The 16344-nt window shown below is 44.3% G+C and overlaps 1 protein-coding gene across 9 annotated transcripts; it reads left to right on the top strand.

Moving 5' to 3' along the window:
* Nucleotides 1-772: 772 nt before the first annotated feature.
* Nucleotides 773-14817, top strand: LOC123594302 (spindlin-2). 9 transcript variants are annotated; one of them, XM_045471073.1, is made up of 4 exons: nucleotides 773-866; nucleotides 1538-1764; nucleotides 3790-3865; nucleotides 11817-14817. In XM_045471073.1, exons 2-4 carry the CDS (start codon nucleotides 1540-1542, stop codon nucleotides 12593-12595), a joined length of 1080 nt encoding a protein of 359 aa, XP_045327029.1. In that variant the 5' UTR covers nucleotides 773-866; nucleotides 1538-1539; the 3' UTR covers nucleotides 12596-14817. The 9 variants fall into 9 exon arrangements, 8 of the variants coding, with proteins under 8 accessions (XP_045327029.1, XP_045327028.1, XP_045327030.1 ...); XM_045471072.1 differs by having other exon boundaries at nucleotides 822-933; XM_045471074.1 differs by lacking the exon at nucleotides 773-866 and adding an exon at nucleotides 1056-1077.
* The last annotated feature ends 1527 nt before the right edge of the window (nucleotides 14818-16344 follow it).

Genomic DNA, 16344 nt, shown 5'->3' with positions numbered 1-16344 from the left:
GATAAGGTTACTGCTAACTGTAATCAAATTCGAGAAAAACTCGCTAGGTTTAAAATAAGCCACTATTTCTCCAAATATAGATCTCAAAATCTAAGATACTCACACCTGCTTTGGATAAATTCTTATTATGGACATTTCTGCGGATATGCATAAATGGAGAATTATGTCTGTATGTTATGTGATTGCAGAGGTGTGTACTTCAGATTATATGTCTGGAGATATGATTATCTGTAAATACATAGAGAAGATGTGCATGTATATACATATCATAAATTTTCCTAGGAATATAAAGGATTTCTCTACTATGTGTGTTTTGGGTAAGGTATTTTTTCGTGAATTTGTGAATATGCAGAAAGTGTGAAGAATATGTGAAAAAAATGAAAAGGAATTCTAGCAGGAGAGATGAGAGGTGGAGCTAGAGAGCCTGAGATAGTGGGGTTACACAAGAAGAGGAAAGGAAAACCTACAGGTCTCAAGGATCTGATTTTTGGTAAGAGGAGGAACAGCCAAGGAGTAGTTGAAAGACTAGGAAGACTGGTTGCCTAGTATTTAGCAGGAAGGGGAGGCCTCTTTACCGACAGGAAACTGAAAGTCTACTCCTATACAGAGAGAGGGAGGAGACTGCGGCGGCGGCAGCGGCTGGTGGGAGCCCGATGTGGCAGAGGGGCAGCCGCCGCCGACCGGGAGGCGGAGGGCCCGCGAAGCTCAGAGCTGGGGATACCGCCGCCATCCTCTTCGCCTACCTCCACAGCCCTCCTAGACGCGCTCCCCGCCTACAGATCCACCCCTCCCAGCCCGTGCAAGCACCCGGCTCGTCGCCTGCTGATCCTCCTTTGACACAGGCTCACCGCGGAGGCAGCAGCGAGGTGTCCGATTTGGGCACGTGAGGCCCGCGACCCGGGGCGGCGGACGCCAGCTAGGGCAGGGCCATTGGTGGGCTCCAGGATGGGGAGGGGGGATGGGATGGACTCCTTCGGGAGATAGGGGGTGGAGGCGGGAGCTGGGTGAGTCTGGGGAGGGGAGTGCGATGGGAAATAGGAAAAGGGGGTGGCGTTAGGAGCCAGGCAAGAAATGAAGGTGAGCCTGGAGGAGTGAGGGTACCGGATGCCAGAAAGCGATTGTGGGTAGACAAGGGGCGTATGGGCAGCAGGCTGGGGTATCCAGGGGGGGAGGACAGTGAGTGCGTGCGGATCAAGGCGGTGAAGGAATAGATAGGCGCTTTGCAGGGCATTGAGAGTGGGCGCCAGGGACGGGTGGTGGAGGCAGTGGGCTCTGAACAAGGAGGTAGCCCGCCCCCTCCTGCAGAGTTCCTAACCCTGGCCAGCACCACTGCCGCTGCCGCCCTTTCCCGCAGTCTAAAGGAACCTAGGAGGGAGAGCACTTGCAGGCACACAGCCAGGATTTCCAGCACTGCTGCCAGGCTCATGGGGGAAAATTTAGGTTCTGACGCAGGGTACAGAGACACGTCGCTGTTGGGAGAACTTCACCTTATGGCATACTGAACGTTTCTCTCGTATCTTCTCTCCTCCCCCTGCAGGCATGAAGACCCCCAACGCACAGGAGGCCGAAGGGCAACAAACCAGGGCAGCTTCGGGACGGGCTACTGGGTCCACAAACATGACGAAGAAAAAAACCTCCCAAAAGAAGCAGAGAGGCAGACCTTCGTCCCAGTCCCGTAGGAACATCGTGGGCTGCAGAATTTCACATGGATGGAAGGAAGGTGATGAGCCCATCACCCAGTGGAAAGGAACCGTTCTGGATCAGGTGCCTATAAATCCCTCTCTTTATCTGGTGAAATATGATGGAATTGACTGTGTCTATGGACTGGAACTTCACAGAGATGAAAGAGTTTTGTCTCTTAAAATTCTTTCCGATAGGGTGGCATCATCTCAAGTCGGTGATGCCAACCTTGCAAACACCATAATTGGTAAAGCTGTGGAACATATGTTTGAGGGTGAGCATGGTTCTAAGGATGAATGGAGGGGAATGGTCTTAGCCCAAGCACCTATCATGAAAGCCTGGTTTTATATTACCTATGAGAAAGATCCTGTCTTGTACATGTACCAGCTTCTAGATGATTATAAAGAAGGAGACCTCCGTATCATGCCAGAGTCCAGTGAGTCTCCTCCAGCAGAGAGGGAGACAGGAGGAGTTGTAGATGGCCTGATAGGTAAACATGTGGAATATACCAAAGAAGATGGCTCCAAACGGATTGGCATGGTCATTCACCAAGTGGAAGCCAAACCCTCTGTGTATTTCATCAAGTTTGATGATGATTTCCATATCTATGTCTATGATTTGGTGAAAAAGTCCTAACTGTTAGGGTAAACTTTGCCACATTTGTGAGAACAAATGTATACTTTGTAGACGTGCAAAACAATGTTGCTTTTCAGTGTATTGAAAGCTTAAGGGTCCCTGTTAATTCAACATCTTTGCCAGCATAACTGTTGTTTTTTTTTTTTTTTTTTTGAAAATACAAATTTATGTGGACATGACATGCTGTGTGTAAGGACTTTGTCATGTTGAAAAGATTGGGTGTGTTTGGTGGATGGGGCATGAAAGGAAGGGACAGCTGTAAATGCAGGCTGTGAATAAAGTTCAGCTAGTATCATAATCAGTCATCTAAAAATGGAATAGGACTTAGCTGGTCTGGTCTAGAGAGGGGGGAGGAGAAGGAACTAGAGATGGGCTGTAGAGGGAGGGAGAATGGGAGGTGACTGCTTAGGAAGAGGCTCCCTGGAGGAGGGATGGCCTAAGAGAGAGAGGCACCCAACTAGGAGGGGGTAGACAATAAGAGAGAGAGAGTGAGATCTTGGGGCTTAGAGGAAAACAAACAGAATGCCTTGAGTAGAGAGGGTCTCAAAGTATCTTAGAAGAGGTCCAGAGCAAGGGGCAGGGGGAGAGAAAGTTGGCAGGAATCTGGAGGGTACTCAAAGGGAGGGTCTGCGCATGAGTAAGGAGTCAGAAGGGGAGGAACACTGAGGAAGGAAGAATTCCAAGCAGAAAGATTGACAGAGGAAGTGAGAATGCAGAAAAGGAGGTGTGGGGAATGGGGCCCAGGAGACATGGGAAAGCCCAGGAAAAAGTTGGACTTCTGGCAGTATCCACATTGCCTTCCCCTGGCTCTGTGCAGAAAAGATGTAACAGCTGTCAAAGAAGCCAAATGGGTTGGAAGTTCCCTAGAATGGCATTTTGACAGGGATGACTTGAGTTAAGTAGGAGCCAACTTTATACCTAAAAGGCTTTTCTTATTTCAGGGAGCTCATGCCACACCTGCCGAGCAGAACCCAAACCCTCGGCTTAAACACACTGACCTGACACCCCATGAGCTGGGGGCTGTAAGCAGTCTCCTCACTTTTCCCAGAGGACCAGGTGCAGTAATCTTAGACCCGGAGGTCTTGGTTCATTTCCCTTACACTGGATAAACAATTCTTGTGGGGCGTAGGTAAGCAGAGTGCTCAGGACTTAAGAGATGTGCCTCCTTGCGTTTGGAAAGTATTTTATCCAAAAAAAATTAGAACCTTACTGAAGTCAGGTACAGGAGTCCCCTCACTGTTCTTTCTCCTACTGGACTGTGCCTTGCCTCCCTAGAGAGGAGGGGCATCAGAGGATTGAGCCTAATGTTTATCTCAGGACATGGGGAGTACTTGGCAGTCCATGCCTAGCTCAGCAGCTGCCTGAAACCACAGGTGGTTCCACCCAATGCTTCACTGAATGGAGGTCTGCTGCCTCTAGAGTCCCTATTCAGGCTATACCGTGACAAAGCTGGTGGCTACTGACCCTTCACAGGTACCTCCTGACCAGCCTTGCCCACCTCAAGCACACAGGGAAGCTGTGATGGAAGTTTGTGCAGCTCTGTTTCCAGGTGAGATGGATGGCATGGGGCAGTCGGGCCGGGAGTTGTGACTTTGTATAACTAACTCTTTCAACTGTATAATGCCACATAGAGGGGCGGTGGTTGGTGGGGAGAGGGTGCAGTGACCCCAATAAAGTCCCTCAGGGGTATGGCGCTCTAGCACATGGGTCTGTGTCCTTCTCTTTTTCTCCCCCTTGTCTTTCTCCAGTCATGTTGTGGAAGTTTCCTTCAAAACCTTCTCTCTGATTTCCCCACCCTACACTTCACTAAGATATGCCCCTGCCCTCAAACAAAGAGTTAAGGTGAGCTCACTGCTCAGTCTTCCCTAACTCCATATATTGGGGGGTGGGGGGAAGGGCCAGGTGGTGGCAGGGAGCTTCTAGAATTTGAAAAAAAGTGGTAATTCTAGTTCATTCTCTACACCCAACATGACCTGAAACTGTGTGCCTGAAGAATCACACAAGGCAAGCCCACCTTGCAGGGACTGGTTTTCTTTCATCACACAATTTAGTCTAGCAAACACCTGCAGGCCACCCATGGGCCAATTTCAGTCAGGGGTCATGCTTTCTTCGATCCTGGTGTTTTCCATTTTTAAATTAGTTACTTAGACATTTGGGAGATTTCACATTACAAAAATCCATATTTCTGGCCCACCTCAAAACAAAATAAAACAAAACAATAAACTGAGAATTAACATTCCACATTCCAACAAGGATACAAGCATCTGGGTCTGAGGAAGGGCTTTGCCCATTTTAGACTCTGAATGCTCTCTCAAACTAGCCATACCCCCAGCTGGCCTGATTCACTCACTGGATTAAAATTCCCAGTTGTCCCCTGAAGGCATTTGCATTTGTAGCTTTGGGGCTAGACCCAGAGGAAACTGCCTAGCCCCACTTTTGGCGTAAGCTCACCCCATTTGCTTTTTTTTTTATTACATTTTTTAATGTTTATTTATTTTTGGGAGACAGAGAGACAGAGTGCAAGCAGGGGAGGGGGAGAGAGAGAGAGACACATAATCTGAAGTAGGCTCCAGGCTCTGATCTGTCAGCACAGAGCCCAACACGGGGCTCGAACCCACAAAGTGCAGGATCATGACCTGGGCTGAAGTCGGACACTTAGCCAACTCAGCCACCCAGGCAACCCCCAGTTGTTTTTAATTCATTTGCTTTATCTTCATCCCACCAATACTTTAGGTAGGCTCTGTGCCAGGCAGTCTTCAGGCTCAGGTACTGGTGATATGGTAATGAACAAAATAAATGAAACAATCTTACCCTGGTGGAGCTTTCGTTTTAGTGCGGGAGACAGACAGTAGCCAAGGTACAATAAGTGAAATGTAAAGTATTGTCAAAGTGGTAAGTGTGAAGAAAGGAAAAATAAAGCAAGGGATGGGGAATTGGAATTCCAGGTGTGAGGCTGAAGTTGGATAGATAGAGTCCAGGGAAGGGCTCACTGAGAACATTACTTTTGAGTAAGGACCTGAAGGCAGTGACAGGACCAGTCCTGTGGCTGTCTGGGGAAGGAGCATTCCAGGTAAGAGGGACAGCAGGGCAGGAGTAAGCCTGACATAGTCAAGGAACACCGAGGATACCAGCATGGCTGGAGCTGAGAGAGTAAGGTAGAGAAAATCAGGAAAGTGAGTTGAGAGAAATGATGGGGATCTGGCAGAAGCTGATAGCTTAGAGCCTTGGAAGTCCTAGAATGGAATTTGGTTTTTACACTGAAATTAATGGGGATCCATTGAGTATTTTCAGCATAGGTAGGGCATGATTCCCTCATATTCTAATAGGAACACTTGCAACTTTGGAGAGTGTCTCTGTTGGGTACGTGGATGGAAAAAGGGAATTTATTCAGGACTATTCCCATATTCCAGTAACAGGTAATGGTGGGTTAAATTCATTTGACAGCAGTGGTATGATGAAATTGATTTGAATTCTAGGTACATTTTGAAGCATAGCTCTCATGATTTTCCCTTAGAGAAGATATCTTGTGGAAGGAAATGTAGGAGGGGTCAATGACAACACTAAATTCCAGACTTTCTTATATCTTTGAGTCAAATAACATCTCAAACAATACAACAACAACAACAACAACAACAACAACAAGGACAACAAAGGACGCATTTGGGCTCTTACTGCCTAGGGTTGGTTGTATGATGCTGATGTAGTGAAGTCATGGAGAATGAGAAACTAACCACAAAAACTTATGTAAATTTTTATTCTCAGCTTTACCCCCTTAGAATGTTTTCTAGTTCTTCTATTGGAGCCAAGTGAAAACTAAATGATGCTATCATGGTAATGGGCAGCAGGTACCCAGATTTTGTCATGGATTTAAAACAGTACAGGATTTAACATAATTGGGTATAAAAGGAAGCAGGATTTTGACAGGTCTTGTGCTGTGTCTGGGTAAAGGACAGATACCTATGCTCACATAGAATGATTCAAAATGCATTGTGCATGTCATATTCCATTCCCCATTTCCCAAGCCTAAGTGTTCTTTCTGAGTATAAGTTTAAAATGGAAGTGGGTATAGTATAATGAGTTATTAGTGACGAGATCACACAATCAGTCTTGGATTTTGCATGCATTACTACTAAAGGGATATGGTCAGAATTTCCCAAACCTTTTCCCCATGTCCTTCCTGGAGACAATTGCAAAGTAACACTTTGGAATACCAAAAGTTGTTTTCTGTCTTAGAGATGACAATACATTTCCTAATAACTAATTTCCTGTATTTATTTTTTTAAATTAAATTCAAGTGTATTTATATTAGAGAATTAATGCTATGTCCTGGCATACTCCTGATGGTTATTCCTTCCCTTCCAGATTAAAATTGTGCCACAGCTCAAAATAATGTTTTGGTTGAGGTTTTAGAATACTTATAAATAAAATCCTTTTTCTTTTTGCAAGTTTGTAACCATTTGAGAGACAAGCACAATAATTACACAAATTGACCTCAAAATATCTCTTTTATAATTGATAAAAGCTGGATTGGTGGACATGCTTAGCTATGAGGCCACAAGGATTACCTCATACTTCACCTACTCACGGGCAAAGCTGGATAACTGCAAGTCTCCCTGATAGAAAAACAGGTGCCCCTAGCCTGCAAACCTTATTGTATGTTTGAGAATAAATTTTATTGCATCTTCTATAATATTTTTAAAGTTTACTTATTTATTTAGAGAGCACATGAGCAGGGAATGGGTAGAAAGAGAGAGGGAGAGAATCCCTAGCAGGCTCCATGCTGTCAGTGCACAGCCCAACATGGGGCTCAATCTCAGGAACCATAAGATCACGACCTGAACCAAAATCAAAAGTGGAATGCTCAACTGACTGAGCCACCCATCCCTGGATTGCATCTTCTGCCTAAAAGAGATAAATCCAAGAGACAACTCAATTCTCACCTGTCCAACTCTTAGCAATCTCACCAATTAAAGAAGTCATTGGGAGATATGAAGCCAGGGAAATGAGGGTCTTATTTGACAACTATTATACATAATCATTGATAGAAGAATCAAAATGAAATGTCTCTTTTTTTAAATAAAAAATGCTTATTGAAGTACATTACTGACACATTGTATTAATTTCAGGTATACAACATAATAATTTGATATTTGTATATATTATGAAATGATTACCATAGTTACAAAAATTTTTTTTGTTGTGATGAGAACTTTTAAGATCTATTCTTTTAGCAGCTTTTAAATATGCAATGTAGTACATTAACTATAGTCACCTTGGTGCATATTACATCCCCATGACTTATTTATTTTATAACTGGAAGTTTGTACATTTCACCCATTTTGCCCATAATTTCTTTACTTTGTGCAGTTAATATGTTGTAGAACATACTGAACATAATTTTCAATGGGTTATGGTTTAGGGGATTAATATTTTCTGTGTGACTTTAATGTCCTTTTAAAGATCAATTTGAGATGCTTCTGAGGTAAACTGTGAATTGCCTAACTAAAGAACTAACAGCAGATATTGAAGGAGGGCCCTCACAAAGTATGGGTATGACTTCTCTGACTCTACTATAATCATCTTGTCTCCATCATGAAGGGAGAGAACTGCACCACTGGTTGTCCACAGGAGTGCCTAATTAACCCACTGGCTTAAAAGAGACTAAAATGTGGATAGAGGAATACTCTTATCATTAAAATCACTTTAAAATGTTAGCTAAAATATGACAGATCACCTTTTCAATGTATAACTGAGCTTTAAAGATTGTGAGGAAAATACCCAGGGTCCAACAATGAACAGAGAACTGAAAAAAGCAGTAAACACATGACCTGATACTTTGACAGCATGGAGGGAAAAGGACATCGTCTCAGTAATTAAAAATTATAGAAAAGAAGTTCTTACCCCTGATTAAATTGTGTATGGAGAGCTAAGGTCTCCTTGTCTTTCTTTCAGTTCTTCATATAATAGCCAGTGATCTTTTAAAAATATAAATGAGATTATATCACTGTCCTCCTTAAAACTCTCCAAAGGCTTCCTATTACAGTTGATATCCAATCCAATCTTCTTGTTTTACCCTGTAATCCCTAGATAATGCATTCTCAACTAGGATAATATTGCCCCCAAGGGGGAGGAAATTGATCCCTGGTGTGGTGGGAGGTGAAAAAAAAATCTTACCTGTTACAAAGGTTTGTGATCCTCCAAAGCTCAACTGTATGACAAAATCTTATTTTTAGAATTACTCTCATTGAGTTTTCTTGGATATTCCATGAGCAACACTGATATTGAGTTAATGGAAAATATACAAAATGTATACAAGATCAGTGTTAAAAAACCATAGCAAATAGGTGGCTCTGATTGGAACACTTCCAATCCATTGCTTATTCCTGAAGTCATATCATGAGAAGTGGCCTATGTGTGCCTATTGGCTGTCCTTGACTATCTTTACATTTTGTCCTCCATGCCCTTGTGTGTATTTTGTGCTTTGTGAATTAAAACAACATATATTTAATTCTACAGTAGTTATCCAACTCATTATTTATGCCAAATGATGCAAAGGAAAAAAAATGTCAGTGACATATTAATAAATAGCAGCTAGTTAAAACATCAAGTTAAAGTTAAAAGTTGAGTTTACTAAAAACCGTTAAAAATTATCTTTTCAATTGTTTTGCTTTTGTTAGAAAAAGTTTTCAAATTATTTTAAAAGCAGGATATACTGATATGTATATAAATTTCTAATTTGCATTTGTAAATTGTATACATTATCATTTACATAGGTAAATAAATTTCATTAAAAATCGCTCAACAAATACAGTTAAGTTAGATGTTAGTAATTTCCTAATTTTTAATTTAACTTCTATCTTCAAATTTTAGTTATTCTTAACCTTACATCAAGCTTGCTATTACACATACATTTATTAAGCAAATACTTTGCAATTTAAGATAACCTTGAATTTCAAGTAATAGTAAGCACAGACTCAAATTGCTTTAACTACAAAAAAAGTTTTCTATCTCATAACTTCAAGCCCGAAGTAGGACTCCAGAAACGGGTATGATTAGCAGCTAAATGAAATGATCAAAGGGCCCTGGGTATTCCCATTCCCCCTTTGCTATCTTCACAATGCTAGTTTTGCTCACAGGCTGGTTACAGAGATTCCAAGGGTTATATATGACATAGCATCCTAATTTGCATAAGCACTAAATGTGAAACTCTTTTCTCATGCTCAGTGACAATATGTTAATGTTCTCTCATACTTTGATTGTTGAGTCAAGATTTTTATCCATTTTATTTTCCCTTTTAGGAATTATTTTATTGTTTTCAGCTTATTCTGTTAACATTCAGCACATCACCTGATTCAATAACTGTTCACTTGACTATTAACCATTCATATTGTTTACTGCTCTTTGGATTGTTCATTTGCATTTTCTTGTGTTTTATTTTGCTTCATTTAAGATGTAAAATGAAATATTGATATGGGAATAAATTTACTGTAAATTTCCCCAAATATTTAAACAATTATTCCAGCATCCCTTAAAGAATACCCGTTCTTTCCTAACTGAATTGTAAAATGATCAATTTACCTAATTATTGTTTTCTAAAGTTATGTTTTCCAAAGCTCTCCTTTGTGATTAGTAGATCACATTACTAGTTATGGTGGAAACATTAGACTAAATGTACAGTAATGAGAGAAAAGTTAACTTGTGGTTACTGTAAAACTGAGTTTTATGGAATGATGACTAGACATGTAATAAGGGCTCAATAAATCTTTGTCGAATGCACAGGAGAAATAATGGTTTCAAAAATATCTAATGTCTTGAGAGAATGTTTACACCTTATGGAAAGAGCAGGACATGAAATTGCATATATGAAATTATCCCAGTTTTGTAAGAGCATAGAAAAATGACAAAAAAAAATGACTATTAAGATTTTTCTGTGAGCCCTGGTGAATGGGAGCTGGAATGAACTGCATTTGATTATTTTCTTCATATCAATTTTCTGAAATGTACACAGTGTTAAAATCGTGAAAAAATTGCAATACAGTAACAGAAAAAAAGAAATAAATAAAAGAAAAAGGGAGAAAACTTTCTAAGAAGTAAAGTCCAGGAAAGAGCAGTCAGAAAAAAATTACACAGAGATTGTGTCAAGATGGCAGACTGAGTACTATCACACTTCTCTCTTCCCATCACAAATCCTTGTACATTATTTAAAAAGGAATATTTTGTATAAAGATTAACTACAATAAGGGCTCTAGGATTAAGAAAAGACTAATTCCTGGAAGAAGATACCAGATGGGGCAGGTCAGAGGAGGCAGGGGGACTGAGAGGGTGAAACTGGAGGTAAGAACAAAACTAAATAGTCCAGATCTGGGGAGGAAGAAAGAGAAGGGGCAATGGGGGAAGGGCAGAAAGTTGAGGACTCCCCTACTCCTTCTTTCGGAAAGGGGCAGGAACTTGAGACCCAGAGCAACTTCCAGGCACAAGGTGGTGGGCTTAAAGAGTGGGTGGAAGGGGGTGGGCAAGCAGTGTTTGGCAGGAAGGGGAGGCCTCTCTCCTGGCAGGAAGCTACGCTACGGCAAGAGGGAGGAGACTGCGGCGGCGGCAGCGGCTGGTGGGAGCCCGATGTGGCAGAGGGGCAGCCGCCGCCGACCGGGAGGCGGAGGGCCCGCGAAGCTCAGAGCTGGGGATACCGCCGCCATCCTCTTCGCCTACCTCCACAGCCCTCCTAGACGCGCTCCCCGCCTACAGATCCACCCCTCCCAGCCCGTGCAAGCACCCGGCTCGTCGCCTGCTGATCCTCCTTCGACACAGGCTCACCGCGGAGGCAGCAGCGAGGTGTCCGATTTGGGCACGTGAGGCCCGCGACCCGGGGCGGCGGACGCCAGCTAGGGCAGGGCCATTGGTGGGCTCCAGGATGGGGAGGGGGGATGGGATGGACTCCTTCGGGAGATAGGGGGTGGAGGCGGGAGCTGGGTGAGTCTGGGGAGGGGAGTGCGATGGGAAATAGGAAAAGGGGGTGGCGTTAGGAGCCAGGCAAGAAATGAAGGTGAGCCTGGAGGAGTGAGGGTACCGGATGCCAGAAAGCGATTGTGGGTAGACAAGGGGCGTATGGGCAGCAGGCTGGGGTATCCAGGGGGGGAGGACAGTGAGTGCGTGCGGATCAAGGCGGTGAAGGAATAGATAGGCGCTTTGCAGGGCATTGAGAGTGGGCGCCAGGGACGGGTGGTGGAGGCAGTGGGCTCTGAACAAGGAGGTAGCCCGCCCCCTCCTGCAGAGTTCCTAACCCTGGCCAGCACCACTGCCGCTGCCGCCCTTTCCCGCAGTCTAAAGGAACCTAGGAGGGAGAGCACTTGCAGGCACACAGCCAGGATTTCCAGCACTGCTGCCAGGCTCATGGGGGAAAATTTAGGTTCTGACGCAGGGTACAGAGACACGTCGCTGTTGGGAGAACTTCACCTTATGGCATACTGAACGTTTCTCTCGTATCTTCTCTCCTCCCCCTGCAGGCATGAAGACCCCCAACGCACAGGAGGCCGAAGGGCAACAAACCAGGGCAGCTTCGGGACGGGCTACTGGGTCCACAAACATGACGAAGAAAAAAACCTCCCAAAAGAAGCAGAGAGGCAGACCTTCGTCCCAGTCCCGTAGGAACATCGTGGGCTGCAGAATTTCACATGGATGGAAGGAAGGTGATGAGCCCATCACCCAGTGGAAAGGAACCGTTCTGGATCAGGTGCCTATAAATCCCTCTCTTTATCTGGTGAAATATGATGGAATTGACTGTGTCTATGGACTGGAACTTCACAGAGATGAAAGAGTTTTGTCTCTTAAAATTCTTTCCGATAGGGTGGCATCATCTCAAGTCGGTGATGCCAACCTTGCAAACACCATAATTGGTAAAGCTGTGGAACATATGTTTGAGGGTGAGCATGGTTCTAAGGATGAATGGAGGGGAATGGTCTTAGCCCAAGCACCTATCATGAAAGCCTGGTTTTATATTACCTATGAGAAAGATCCTGTCTTGTACATGTACCAGCTTCTAGATGATTATAAAGAAGGAGACCTCCGTATCATGCCAGAGTCCAGTGAGTCTCCTCCAGCAGAGAGGGAGACAGGAGGAGTTGTAGATGGCCTGATAGGTAAACATGTGGAATATACCAAAGAAGATGGCTCCAAACGGATTGGCATGGTCATTCACCAAGTGGAAGCCAAACCCTCTGTGTATTTCATCAAGTTTGATGATGATTTCCATATCTATGTCTATGATTTGGTGAAAAAGTCCTAACTGTTAGGGTAAACTTTGCCACATTTGTGAGAACAAATGTATACTTTGTAGACGTGCAAAACAATGTTGCTTTTCAGTGTATTGAAAGCTTAAGGGTCCCTGTTAATTCAACATCTTTGCCAGCATAACTGTTGTTTTTTTTTTTTTTTTTTGAAAATACAAATTTATGTGGACATGACATGCTGTGTGTAAGGACTTTGTCATGTTGAAAAGATTGGGTGTGTTTGGTGGATGGGGCATGAAAGGAAGGGACAGCTGTAAATGCAGGCTGTGAATAAAGTTCAGCTAGTATCATAATCAGTCATCTAAAAATGGAATAGGACTTAGCTGGTCTGGTCTAGAGAGGGGGGAGGAGAAGGAACTAGAGATGGGCTGTAGAGGGAGGGAGAATGGGAGGTGACTGCTTAGGAAGAGGCTCCCTGGAGGAGGGATGGCCTAAGAGAGAGAGGCACCCAACTAGGAGGGGGTAGACAATAAGAGAGAGAGAGTGAGATCTTGGGGCTTAGAGGAAAACAAACAGAATGCCTTGAGTAGAGAGGGTCTCAAAGTATCTTAGAAGAGGTCCAGAGCAAGGGGCAGGGGAGAGAAAGTTGGCAGGAATCTGGAGGGTACTCAAAGGGAGGGTCTGCGCATGAGTAAGGAGTCAGAAGGGGAGGAACACTGAGGAAGGAAGAATTCCAAGCAGAAAGATTGACAGAGGAAGTGAGAATGCAGAAAAGGAGGTGTGGGGAATGGGGCCCAGGAGACATGGGAAAGCCCAGGAAAAAGTTGGACTTCTGGCAGTATCCACATTGCCTTCCCCTGGCTCTGTGCAGAAAAGATGTAACAGCTGTCAAAGAAGCCAAATGGGTTGGAAGTTCCCTAGAATGGCATTTTGACAGGGATGACTTGAGTTAAGTAGGAGCCAACTTTATACCTAAAAGGCTTTTCTTATTTCAGGGAGCTCATGCCACACCTGCCGAGCAGAACCCAAACCCTCGGCTTAAACACACTGACCTGACACCCCATGAGCTGGGGGCTGTAAGCAGTCTCCTCACTTTTCCCAGAGGACCAGGTGCAGTAATCTTAGACCCGGAGGTCTTGGTTCATTTCCCTTACACTGGATAAACAATTCTTGTGGGGCGTAGGTAAGCAGAGTGCTCAGGACTTAAGAGATGTGCCTCCTTGCGTTTGGAAAGTATTTTATCCAAAAAAAATTAGAACCTTACTGAAGTCAGGTACAGGAGTCCCCTCACTGTTCTTTCTCCTACTGGACTGTGCCTTGCCTCCCTAGAGAGGAGGGGCATCAGAGGATTGAGCCTAATGTTTATCTCAGGACATGGGGAGTACTTGGCAGTCCATGCCTAGCTCAGCAGCTGCCTGAAACCACAGGTGGTTCCACCCAATGCTTCACTGAATGGAGGTCTGCTGCCTCTAGAGTCCCTATTCAGGCTATACCGTGACAAAGCTGGTGGCTACTGACCCTTCACAGGTACCTCCTGACCAGCCTTGCCCACCTCAAGCACACAGGGAAGCTGTGATGGAAGTTTGTGCAGCTCTGTTTCCAGGTGAGATGGATGGCATGGGGCAGTCGGGCCGGGAGTTGTGACTTTGTATAACTAACTCTTTCAACTGTATAATGCCACATAGAGGGGCGGTGGTTGGTGGGGAGAGGGTGCAGTGACCCCAATAAAGTCCCTCAGGGGTATGGCGCTCTAGCACATGGGTCTGTGTCCTTCTCTTTTTCTCCCCCTTGTCTTTCTCCAGTCATGTTGTGGAAGTTTCCTTCAAAACCTTCTCTCTGATTTCCCCACCCTACACTTCACTAAGATATGCCCCTGCCCTCAAACAAAGAGTTAAGGTGAGCTCACTGCTCAGTCTTCCCTAACTCCATATATTGGGGGGTGGGGGGAAGGGCCAGGTGGTGGCAGGGAGCTTCTAGAATTTGAAAAAAAGTGGTAATTCTAGTTCATTCTCTACACCCAACATGACCTGAAACTGTGTGCCTGAAGAATCACACAAGGCAAGCCCACCTTGCAGGGACTGGTTTTCTTTCATCACACAATTTAGTCTAGCAAACACCTGCAGGCCACCCATGGGCCAATTTCAGTCAGGGGTCATGCTTTCTTCGATCCTGGTGTTTTCCATTTTTAAATTAGTTACTTAGACATTTGGGAGATTTCACATTACAAAAATCCATATTTCTGGCCCACCTCAAAACAAAATAAAACAAAACAATAAACTGAGAATTAACATTCCACATTCCAACAAGGATACAAGCATCTGGGTCTGAGGAAGGGCTTTGCCCATTTTAGACTCTGAATGCTCTCTCAAACTAGCCATACCCCCAGCTGGCCTGATTCACTCACTGGATTAAAATTCCCAGTTGTCCCCTGAAGGCATTTGCATTTGTAGCTTTGGGGCTAGACCCAGAGGAAACTGCCTAGCCCCACTTTTGGCGTAAGCTCACCCCATTTGCTTTTTTTTTATTACATTTTTTAATGTTTATTTATTTTTGGGAGACAGAGAGACAGAGTGCAAGCAGGGGAGGGGGAGAGAGAGAGAGACACATAATCTGAAGTAGGCTCCAGGCTCTGATCTGTCAGCACAGAGCCCAACACGGGGCTCGAACCCACAAAGTGCAGGATCATGACCTGGGCTGAAGTCGGACACTTAGCCAACTCAGCCACCCAGGCAACCCCCAGTTGTTTTTAATTCATTTGCTTTATCTTCATCCCACCAATACTTTAGGTAGGCTCTGTGCCAGGCAGTCTTCAGGCTCAGGTACTGGTGATATGGTAATGAACAAAATAAATGAAACAATCTTACCCTGGTGGAGCTTTCGTTTTAGTGCGGGAGACAGACAGTAGCCAAGGTACAATAAGTGAAATGTAAAGTATTGTCAAAGTGGTAAGTGTGAAGAAAGGAAAAATAAAGCAAGGGATGGGGAATTGGAATTCCAGGTGTGAGGCTGAAGTTGGATAGATAGAGTCCAGGGAAGGGCTCACTGAGAACATTACTTTTGAGTAAGGACCTGAAGGCAGTGACAGGACCAGTCCTGTGGCTGTCTGGGGAAGGAGCATTCCAGGTAAGAGGGACAGCAGGGCAGGAGTAAGCCTGACATAGTCAAGGAACACCGAGGATACCAGCATGGCTGGAGCTGAGAGAGTAAGGTAGAGAAAATCAGGAAAGTGAGTTGAGAGAAATGATGGGGATCTGGCAGAAGCTGATAGCTTAGAGCCTTGGAAGTCCTAGAATGGAATTTGGTGTTTTTGTTGTTGTTAATTTTTTTTTAATTATCATTTTTGTAAAAGAGACAGTGTGAGCAGGGGAGAGGCAGAGAGAGGGAGACACATAATCCAAAGCAGGCTCCAGGCTCTGAACTGTCAGCACAGAGCAGAAGGTGAAGCTTGAAGTCAGGAATTGCAAGATCATGACCTGAGTTGAAGTTGAAGGCTTAACTGATTGAGCCACCCAGGCACTCCAAATGGAATTTGGTTTTTACGCTGAATATGATGTGTAGACACTGAGTATTTTCAGTATAGGCAGGACATGATTCCCTCATATTTTAACAGGAACACTCTTGCATCTTTCGAGAGTAGTTTGGACTTCAAGGATGAATTAAGGTAGGTCATATACATCAGGGAAACAGAATAGAGACATAGGAATAGATTTTCACCTAGAAAACGTGAAAGAGAATAGCAGTGACATATCAGGTGAGTGATGTAAGGCATTTTATTCAACAAATGTTGCAGGATTAATCTGCTTTC

This window comes from Leopardus geoffroyi, chromosome X, assembly GCF_018350155.1.
Source record: "Leopardus geoffroyi isolate Oge1 chromosome X, O.geoffroyi_Oge1_pat1.0, whole genome shotgun sequence".
Lineage (NCBI taxonomy): Eukaryota > Metazoa > Chordata > Mammalia > Carnivora > Felidae > Leopardus > Leopardus geoffroyi.
The sequence above is the reverse complement of the archived record's forward strand: the minus strand, read 5'-3'. Positions and strand labels throughout refer to the sequence as shown.

What these genes read in the sequence shown, in the direction of transcription:
- LOC123594302 (XM_045471073.1), top strand. Translation starts at nt 1,540, where the DNA reads ATGAAGACCCCCAACGCACAGGAGGCCGAAGGGCAACAAACCAGGGCA. An exon ending in AAGGAACCGTTCTGGATCAG is followed by an intron (nt 1,765 to 3,789) that starts GTGCCTATAAAT and finishes GACCCTTCACAG; the next exon opens with GTACCTCCTGACCAGCCTTG. An exon ending in TTGTGCAGCTCTGTTTCCAG is followed by an intron (nt 3,866 to 11,816) that starts GTGAGATGGATG and finishes CTCCCCCTGCAG; the next exon opens with GCATGAAGACCCCCAACGCA.